The sequence below is a fragment of the Hydra vulgaris genome, chromosome 09 (assembly GCF_038396675.1).
Source record: "Hydra vulgaris chromosome 09, alternate assembly HydraT2T_AEP".
In the NCBI taxonomy this organism is placed as follows: domain Eukaryota; kingdom Metazoa; phylum Cnidaria; class Hydrozoa; order Anthoathecata; family Hydridae; genus Hydra; species Hydra vulgaris.
In genome coordinates, this window is record NC_088928.1 from 62614100 (window position 1) to 62625000 (window position 10901).

The following is a 10901-nucleotide window of genomic DNA, read 5'->3' on the forward strand; positions in this document are numbered from 1 at the left end:
TGCAAAGTGCGTGCAAATTAATTGAAAATAACTAATATGCAATAACCTTTTGACTGTAAACTGTTTTCTATTAATACAAAATAGGGAATTTTTTTCAATTTAGTGTGTTTAATTTATTTACTGATATTAAATAAAAGAGAACTAAAAGTAAAGTTGTTTTTCTTTTTTTAAACCTTTAAAAATAATAGTATAAAAATATTAAGTATATATAAGTTATTATATTAGGTTATTATTAAATACCTAATATGATACTATTATAATCATAATATTAGGTATTATATAATATCATACAATTGGTGTTGTTAAACGCATAACAAAAAATCAAAACTATAATGGACATAATAGATCTATATATTCTATTAAATTATAAAAATTTCAGCAAAACTTAAAAAAACTTTTAAAAACTTTTAAAAATATTTATAGTATGCAAACAAACTTTACGTTAACGATAGTAATAAAATTAAAAAAAAAAGCACAGTTTTGAAGAAAGCAATGTTTTAGCATGGTTTCTTTTAAAGTAATTGCAAATGCATTAATTTCGAACAAAATTTTTGATGCTTTTATAAACACATGTAAAAACCATGCTAAGATAATTACTTTTCAGTAAGATTTATTTAACTTAGTCTTACTGAAGTAAGGCTAAGTTAAATAATAAGTAATGTTATTAAAGAAAGTAATCATGTTTAAGCATGGTTTCTTTTTATGTCCTTGAAAATGTGTTTTAAATTTTTGTAACAAATTGTTTTTTATTATATATATGTGTTTTTTATAATAAATAAAAAAACTATCAATTGCATATTTTTTTGGAAAAAAAATTGCTGAAGTAATGGGTTCGTTTTTAAAAATTTTAGCAAACGCCAATGTTAAAATAAAAGAAACGTGATGTTTGTTTTTCTGTCCTTTTTTTAACAAACATTCGTATGTTACTTGATTTGTTGCACCCTGTATATATATATATATATATATATATATATATATATATATATATATATATATATATATACATATATATATACACAGGGGTTAAAGTAGAATAGGAAATCAAGTGGAACAGTGTTAAAAAGTTCAAATGACACAAATTACTACTTCTGTCCACAATTATTTTTTTATGTCAAATGCTTAAACTAAATGGTTATATATGGGAAAAAACTTTTGAAATGAGCTAATTTCTGGTGTTCAAACAGAAACGTAATAATGTAAACAAGAAAAAGTTTTGTTTATGAAATAATTTTAGAAAATTTATAACTTATTGATGAATAATAATTTAGTTAAGAATATAAAGGCATCTCAAATTTTAGGTTCCCAGACTGTAACTATCACAATTTTTTGCAAATCATCTTTATTTGACATAGGTATAAACATATAGAGGAGAGTTGACATAATTGGAGCACTTGCATTTATTTTTGAAAAAAAATGAATTATGGCCATATTTTGCATTTTTTTAGTAAAACACCTTATTTTCTACGTTTTGACACATTTTGAAAGTTATTCCTCAAAAAATGCATGTGCACCATTGATTTAAAGTTTTTTTGCGTTATTTTTTTTCGGTGATCTAATTTTGTGTTCACGCTATATAGATTGCGCTGGGTAAACTATACGCTATAGGTTATATGGTTTTTTGTGTTTAATTCGATGGGATTTTAAATGCAAAATAACAATATAAACTTATCTTATAAATTGCTGCAAGCATGATGTTGTAGTGATGTAACAAAATAGACAAAAGTTTCCTTGGTTACTATTATTATTGATTACTATATATTATTGGTAACTATAGTCCAAAGTTTCGTTGATTGGAAGTTTCCTTGGTAACTATTGATTATCTTGATTGGAACTTTTTCCTTACTTAATCAGTAATAAAATTGGGTTGTAGAAAAAGTTCAAGCGCTATTTAAAAATACTTAATAACAATCATAAAAATAATACTTTATTTAGTGATTTTTAATCAATAAATTAAGAGAACGCCATGACAGTTGAAGCTTTAATACAATTTTTTGTTTGTAGACTTTGTTTGTCAGGGTAATATTAATCTAATTATAAGTTTTGAATGAACTGTTCAAATTTTCACTGTAAAGATAAAAATCATTTTAAATCGGTTTTGTTGATTTTACTGTTTTTTTAAAAAAAACAAAAACAACCTATTCTGATTAAGGAATCAAAGTGTTCTAACTTAGGGAACCAGTTGCTTTGATTGGAACAAAATGGTAGCTTTGCAAAAACACATTTATTATTAATAACAGTGCAATCAATTAAGTCAAATTATGGTTAAAAGTATTGTAGGGTTGTCTGCTTGTATTAATCAAATCATAAATGTTTTCATAGTTAAACCATCTTTGGTAAATAAATATTTATTCCTAAAATGTTCCAATTAAGGCAACTCTCACATAAATATTTGAAGTTTTCTCCATGTCTGGAGGAAACATCAATCTCAAACACAAAAAATGCAAATTTTCTTAATTAAAATCTTATTAAATTGCTGTTAATTTTAATTTCAACATTTTGACTGTTTGCATACATTTTAACAAAAAAAAATCCTGATGATACATGAATGGCAAAAATGTTACAAGTGATGTCACTTTGTTTACATTTTTAGAATTGCCAGACAAACACAGTTTTTGGGCTTCATGCATTTCCCTTGTATATCAGCGATTTGTTGTATTTGTAAATTAATGGCCAGAAATACTTTTAGGAGAAAAGTTAAAACCTGAATGTTGAAATTTTGGCATAAAGTTCATACCTTCACTCTGACAGCCCTTTAAACTTTAAAACAAGTTGTGTTTCACTGATGTAATTCAATTCCAGATTTTTTATACTATTGATCTTAAGTCACAAAATAAAAAAACATTTACTTTTCAATAAGTCTCTTTTTTTCTTAAATATCTTATAATAATTTATTCATGTAGTTCTATATCTAGCTCTACTCTAAATTTAGTTTCATATATTACTCATTTGTTTAATTTGTCTAAATTCAGTATCATAAATCAATTATTTGTTCAGTTTATCTAAATTTAGTGTCGTACATTATTTGATCATATTATCAAAATTCAGTGTCATACATTATTTGTTCAGATTATCTAGTAACAGCCATTTAAAACTTATGTATTACTTACAATTGTTGAAGGTTTCTCATATCAGCAAATATTTTTCTTTCAATCCACTCAATTCGATTTTCCTGTAAAAACCTAAAGCAAACAATATTTAGTTGCATAGTTACCATTAACAAATATTTATCATAGTTACCATTAACAAATATTTAATCAAAATAATTACAAACTAAACATATTTAATAATTACTAAGTTGCTAACAAGTAGTAAATATTATCTGTCATGGAGAAATTTAATATTGCCTTATAATGGAGAAATTTAAAACTGTGAGAGCCTCTTACAGGTCTTTGTTTATTTATTTTGCAATAGGTTTCAAACAAAATCTTATACAGGGTGCGTAAAAAGTTCCCGCATTTCTCTGGCAATGACGTTATTTCCCTTATTTTAAAGCATACCGTTTATTTTTCTGCATTATTTATGCTCTTCTCTAATCTTTGAATATGTTTTAATATTGAAGTTTTTAGGTTCCATGACGAAATCAAGAGACTTGCGGCTGGCAATCGAGAGGCTAGCTAAAGAGAAAAAGAAAGCATCGGAGATCGCTCATCTTCTGAATGTTCCGCGGAGTACGGTTTACGATTGCTTGAAGCGACTTGAAGAAACTGGTTCCATTGATGATCGTTGACGTTCTGGAAGACCAAAAACTGCAACTTCGGGTAAAATTGTCAAAAAAATCCACGACAAGATTCGGTACAACCCAAAACGATCCATGAGACAAATGGCCAAGGATGAAGGGATTTCGGAAGGTTCAGTTCGGCAAATCGTCCACAAAAAGCTCACGAAGTTACTGATTGGATGAAAGCCACTTGTTTGGCCTGTTACAAGGAGCTTCTCAAGCGATTCAAGAAACCGGCAAACGCCTCGACGATTCTCTTCACGGACGAGTGTCTCTTCATTGTCAAGCAGTCCGTGAACCATCAGAAGGACCGGATAATCGCTGGAAACGTTCAAGAAGCAAACCAGAAAGGTCGAATTGCTTCAAAGACAGCTCACCCCCAAGCAGTGATGGTTTTCGGAGCAATTACAGGAGACGGCAAGATGCCATTGGTTTTTGTCGATCAGGGAGTGAAAATCAGAGCTCAAAACTACCTGGATGATATTTTGACGACAGAGGTATTAACTTGGACCAATTCACACTTGGACAGCGGTTTTGGACGTTTCAACAGGATTCCGCCCCAGCCCACAAAGCAACGGTCGTCCAGGATTACTGCAAAGCCAATTTTCCGGGTTTCATCATATGAGAAGAGTGGCCTCCAAACAGCCGAATCTTAATTCCCTCGACTATTCCATTTGGGGAATTATGAAGGCCAAGGCTGGAGCTGTTCGTCATCCAAATTTGAACTCTCTACGGCAAGCACTTGAAAGAAAATGGGCCATCTTGACGATGATATGGTGTCAGCCGCGGTTGAAGCATTCCCCAAGCGTCTCAGGGCGTGAATCAAGGCGAAAGGAGGACTTTTTGAGATCTGACTTGTTTTTGTTGTTTAGTATGTTGTTAAGAATAAATGTTTAAACTTTTGGCACATTATGATAGTTCTACGTGTTTTTACGTCGTAAATACTGAGTGCAGGAACTTTTTACGCACCCTGTATAGTGAGGATTTATTTGAACAAAATATTGAACATATATTTGAACATAATATTGATGTTAAAACATAGTTTTCAAACATATTTTAACATATCTTTCATTTTCTATGTAAATTTCATTTCAACATGATTTTCAAATATAACTTAATCAAATGTTTATATAGTATTAATTAGTAATAGTGTCACTCTTTTGATATGGTCCAAATAAACAACACCAATTGTTTTAAAGTTGTAAAAGATTTTTTTCCATTCAAAATTGTTGCATCTTATTACATTTTTCAAACTTTAACATTCACTAACCTGACCAGCATTAGTCCACTTGTGTCTATCTTTTCTAAAATAAGACCACGATTCATTCCCTGTAATAACATCACATAATTTTCATGGGCTGCTTCAAAACAACCTAACTTTTCCTTACATGCCTTAACCTCATCCTTTCGATTTTAATTGGTTAACTAGTTTTCCTTTTTTAAAATGATTAACCCATTTCAAGGATTCAATTATATCTTGTGTTGAGTAAGAATTTTCTTCAATAATGGGATGTACTCATTCGATATTCTTAGCTGCATAAGTAGTTTGAGGATGCTCTGAGAAGAGATTGTCTTTAAGATTCTCCACCATCTTTAAATAAACGAGCCTACTTCGCAACTGTAATATATTTTGGTGCTTGGTCATCAACCAATTCATCAGTTTGGTTTGAGATGAAACACTGAGTAAGAATTACTATTTGAAACTCCACACAAGGATTTTAACTAATGCTCCATATTCAATTTTTTCCTATTTTAAAATTTTTCTTTTAAATGTAATAAATTTTAACAAATTTTTTTGTTAACTGCAGTTAAAAGTGATATTTAATTTTTTTGTTTTATTTTATAATAAAGTCCTACAAAACAAAATATAACAATATAATATACTCTGATGTTCCATAAGGTGGTGTGTTAATAGTATAAACAACAGGACACATTGGGTAGTTTTTTTCTGGTTTGTGAGCTTAAACCATTCTTAATTTACATAACAGTTTTTGAAATTTCGTATTGAATGTGAGTGTTGAGTCATAATCAATAACTTTACCATTTTTTATTTGTTCTTTTAACTTATCTTTTGCTACATTTTGATATAATAAAGCAAAACCTGTTCCTTTGCCAAATGGATATATCTTTAGGTGTGAATGCTTTTTTAGGTTTTGTAAAGAAAAGCGTTGTTGTTTTGTTAAATTGTCTTTTAGTTTTATTTTAAAGAACTTTAAATAAATGTAGTTAATTTATATTTATATATATATACATCGATCATGAAACAAAACCTATTATTGTTAACATATTGTACGATAACTCTTCTTACAGTGTATCAGGTACTATCTTTAAGACAATTGAATCTTTCCTTCCTTTCGTAGTATAAAAGTGGCATTGTTTACTGATAATACTACCATTTATTCTTGTCTTGATAAAAAGCCAACACTCTCAGATTGCTTGGAAGAGGCATTTGAGTTTAGAAAAGGATCTCACTTCTTCTACAGCATGGGATTCTCGGTGGCTGGTGAACTTTGACTCAGATAAAACTCATCTTTTTTCAGCTAATCGTTATCCAACAAAATAGATCTTCCTATATTTAAGAAAAGTAATGTACTCGATGAGTCATCTATTCTTCATCTTCTAGGATTAACTCTTACTTTCAATCTTGGAAACCATATATCAAATCCATTGCAAAATTAGCATCTGCTAATGTTTCATCTCTTTATTGTGCTCGACACATTTTTACTCAAAATTCTATTCTTTATCTCTATAAATCTCACATCCATCCTTCTATAGAATATTGTTGCCATATCTGGACCGAATCTTTGAACAATGCCTTTTTTCTTTTAGACAAGGTGCAAAAATGCATTGTAAATATAGTTGGACCTATGCTTGCAGCTGACCTTCAACTATTGTCACATCATCATGATGTTGGTCCTCTTTCTCTTTTCTATAAGTACTTTAATGGGCGCTGTTCTATCTATCAAGTGCCTTTTGTACTATCTACTAAAAGTCATTTTCATGTTACTTGTCATTCAATTAAGTCTCATTCTTTTACTGTGACTGTTGCTAAGTGCTTCAAAAATTCATATTCATCTAGTTTTTTCCTCGAACATTAGTTCTTTGGAATTCACTCCCTTGTTCTTGTTTTTCTGATGTATATAAATTGTAATCTTTTTAAATCATCTGTTCGTTATCTTGCTTTATTAACTTCACCTTTTCTCTTCCAGTTCTTCCAACTCTAATAGTGGTTGCTTGCAGCCTTGTTGGAAGTAAAGATGTTATATATATATATATATATATATATATATATATATATATATATATATATATATATATATATATATATATATATATACAATATATGAATAAGTTTTAGGCCACTTACATTTTTTCAAAAAAACCCAGAGAATTCTTCTCTAATATTTAAGTTAGTAGTTCTAAATTATAAACTTATTAAAACACATGTATTTCACACAAACTATGGAACAATTACAAACTTTTTAATGTCAAACTTCATAAAAAACTCCTAATATCTACTATGTCCTTCTTTTGCTTTAATCACAGCCAATATTTGCCGGGTAATAGATCCATACAACATAATTATAACACTTCAAAACATTCTTCAGCATTTCGAAGAGCATATTCAACCGTCTCTCTGTCCAGGTAATCCCAAATATACCTGATTATGTTCAAATCTGGACCAGGCCAGGTCATCAATTCCAGTACTCCTTCTTCTGCCATTTCATTTAAACAATTTTTTGCCACTCTGAAACAATGTTTTGGGTCATTGTTCTGATGCAGAATAAAATTATGACCTATTAGTCTCATTCTGAATGGTACAGCATGGTGCCTTAAGATATCCACATAACATTCCCTGGTGAGTTGCACTTTTATTTTGATCGAATCACCTACTTTAGATGAAGATAAACAGCCCTAACCATGTAAAGAGTCTCCTCTGTGTTGTATAGTAAGGTTTAAACACTCAGGCTGATAAGCTTCTTCTTCAATTCTTCTTCAAACATAACTGCATCTTTTCGTTCCAAAAATTTCGAATTTGGACTCATCAGTGTACAGAACCTGATTAAACATTTCTAGTGTTGTTTTGCATACTTAAGTTATTTTTCTTTGTTGTCATGCCGTAATAATGGTTTACAAATTGCAGCACACCATCTTTATCCGGATTTGAGTGTTGTCAAATACAAGAAGAGCTAACATTTTCCCCAGTTGCTGTATTAATGTCCTTTGCCAACTTGGTTGATGTTTTTTCCTATTTCTTAAAAAAAGGGTTTTATATTTTTATGGTTATCTTTTGTTAGCTTAGGAGGTCTACCACTTTTCTCTCTATCTTTAAGGGAGCCAGTTTCTCTAAACTTTTTAATGATTTCTGTAACAGCAGTCTTCAAATACCCTGTTTTGAATGAAATTTGGTGCTGCGAATAACCTTCTTTGTGAAGCACAACAACATTTTGCCTCTCTAGATAAACGCTTGGTCTATATTTATCTTATACTGCTGATTTAGGTGAGCAGTGTGACGTCATACTGAAATAGCCTGCTGTCAGGGTCTTCAGTACATACATCGACTGACAAATAGCCTGACTCGCAGTGGAGTGCTGCTAGATCGACTGAGGGTTTTTTTTCTTCTTTTTCTTAAAAAAACCATATCGATTGAGATAAGCAACAAAAGCGAGTAAATGCCTACATAAATATGCTATAAAAGTTATATATATATATATATATATATATATATATATATATATATATATATATATATATATATATCTTATGCTGCTAATTTAGGTGAGCAGTGTGGCACCTTCTTTTTCTAAAAAAGCTGTATGGATTAAGATAAGCAAATTAAAATAAATAATACAATTATTATAATTATATTAATTTGCTTATATAAGTATTAAAATAATGATTTTTTTTTGTTATGGGTACCCCTATGGTCAGTCCCAGCAGTCCAAAAATAAGAAAACTTCTAATTTTAATAATAATGAGTGGGGCAGGGTCACTTAGAAATATTTCAAAGATATCTTAAGGGTTATTTTTGTAGCCTTATATATCTTATTTTAGATTATGTTTTGTTTTATTGCAAAATTGATGAAAGTGGTCAGCCCTACCCATTTAAATATATGCAGTGTAAATTTGGGAGGTGGGGTGGGGAGGTGTAAAGTTTAAAAAAATCAGTAATTTTCAAAATTTTTATTTTAGTGTAAATAAAAATAATGTCAACAAGCAATAGCTTCGGAAAAATATTTCATCGTGAAGATTTTCTTGTTGGAAAAAGAATTGGAACAATGCCTATCACAATTGCCAACTAAAAAAACTGTATTGCAATACATTACAAAGATCTCATGCTAAGAGCTGATTTTCCAAACATTTTTTCAGTTTGTACAGCTTTATGTCCTTTTGGTGATTTCTTTACTGCACAATGTGCTAAAATAGGCGGTTGTCTGCAAAAATGTTTACCATGCATCCTTTACGAGGTGAAGTAAATTTGGCAAAAAGCAGGAATTCCTTTTATTAATACTGACAAGCATATCAGGTTTTTATTATATTAAAATGATTTTAAATTTTTAGTTTAATCCAATTTCAAATTAATTTTATATAAGTAACAATTATGAAGTCATAAAATTTTATATATTTATAATAAATTACATTAATTTTAATGCATTTTTCTACTTTTGCTTTAGAGACAAGATTGTTAACTTAAAAAAAAAGAGAAAAAATTTAAACAAAAACAGGAACCGTTTAAGTGCAAATATGGTTTTAAAAAAATAAAATTTTTCAAGAATGCTAGAGGAGGTATTTGTAAGTCAAAACAATTGTGAAGATATTATTATGAAAGATAAAACTAAAGATTTAAAAACTAGAAAAGAAGATGTAGATTTTCTTAACGACCAGAAAGAAGCGCGCGTTCAGAAAATGTTAGGTAAAGATAAAATTTCACAAATAATTACAATTTTTTTTGTTTTTTTACAAGTAAAAAAACAAAAAAAGAGAGAAATAAAAAAAAAAGAACAAAAGAGTCCATGAGAAAACAGAAATAGTTGCTTACTGAGAAATTTGAAATCATAAGAAAAAATTTAAATACTTTAGATAATGACCAAGATGAACAATATCTACAGCCTCTTGGAAAAGCAATCAAAAAAACTTTAAAAGACTGGGAGCTATTTGACTATGTTGATTGTCTGTCCTTTGACACCACAGTCACAAATAATGGTTGGCTAAAAGGAGTCTGTACTCTAATTGAGCAGTGAGGAGGAGAAGGTTTGCTTTGGATGGCTTGTCGTCATTATGTCTATGAATTACATATAAAAAGGTAAATATTGAAAAAGTCATAAAATATTTTTATATTTATTTATATATTTAATTGTGAATATTTCTTGATAAATTAAATGATTCACCTTATTATTAAAATTTAGTTTAATGATTTGAAATAAATATATTTCAGCACTTTTCAAGTATTCTTACTGGTGGTAAAACAAGCGGACTAAGACTGAGTTAATTAAAAGGCTGAAGTGTAATTGGAAATCGATTCTTGAAAAGATAAATTATGATAACCTAAAGAGATTTGACTCAAAAAAAATTAGATCTTCTTTGGAAAAGCAGGTTGGTTTAACTGTCCTAATTAGATTAATGTGATTGATTAAAAGCTTTAATAGTTTTAAAAGTTTTTTTTTTTTAATTTAGGCTTCTGAATCATTAACATTCCTTCAAAATTGCCTCTATAATGATATGTTTCCAAGAAATGATGACTACAAGTATTTTATACAATTAGCAGTTCTATGGTTAGGTGGCAAAGTAAAAATTTTCACTTTAGATTTCAAATGGCTTCGCATTATGCCAGGCTTATGGCACAGGGAGTTTATTATTTAACATACAACCTTCTTCAGACACAATTCAGTAGGGTATGTCCTAATATAATATCATTGCAAGAGGGAAAGCTGATTCATGAAATTGCTTCATTTACAGCACTATTTTGTTTTCCATGGTTTATTAAAACTCCTATACCTGCCTTAGCACCTTCTTTAGATCTAAAAGCTATTAATGAAATTATACAATATTCTGAATTCTGTCAATAAAGATTTGTGGTTACAGATCAGCTACATAAATTAGCTCTAAAATTAGATCAAACAGAAAAGCCTACCAGTGATAAGATGGAAAAACTGAGTTCCGAAATTTTTACTGACAATGAAAA

General features: G+C 29.3%; 1 protein-coding gene across 3 annotated transcripts in view; it reads right to left on the minus strand.

The window, feature by feature from the left end:
• LOC105843426 (slit homolog 3 protein) overlaps nt 1-10901 on the minus strand; it is a 106475-nt gene that overhangs the window by 36817 nt on the left and 58757 nt on the right. For 2 of the 3 annotated variants that reach the window (XM_065806288.1, XM_065806290.1), the window contains exon 12: nt 3108-3179. The exons of the other annotated variant lie outside the window; for it this stretch is intronic. In XM_065806288.1, the coding sequence (XP_065662360.1) occupies nt 3108-3179 (72 nt within the window). The remainder of the gene's footprint in view (nt 1-3107; nt 3180-10901) is intronic. 3 annotated transcript variants of the gene reach the window in all.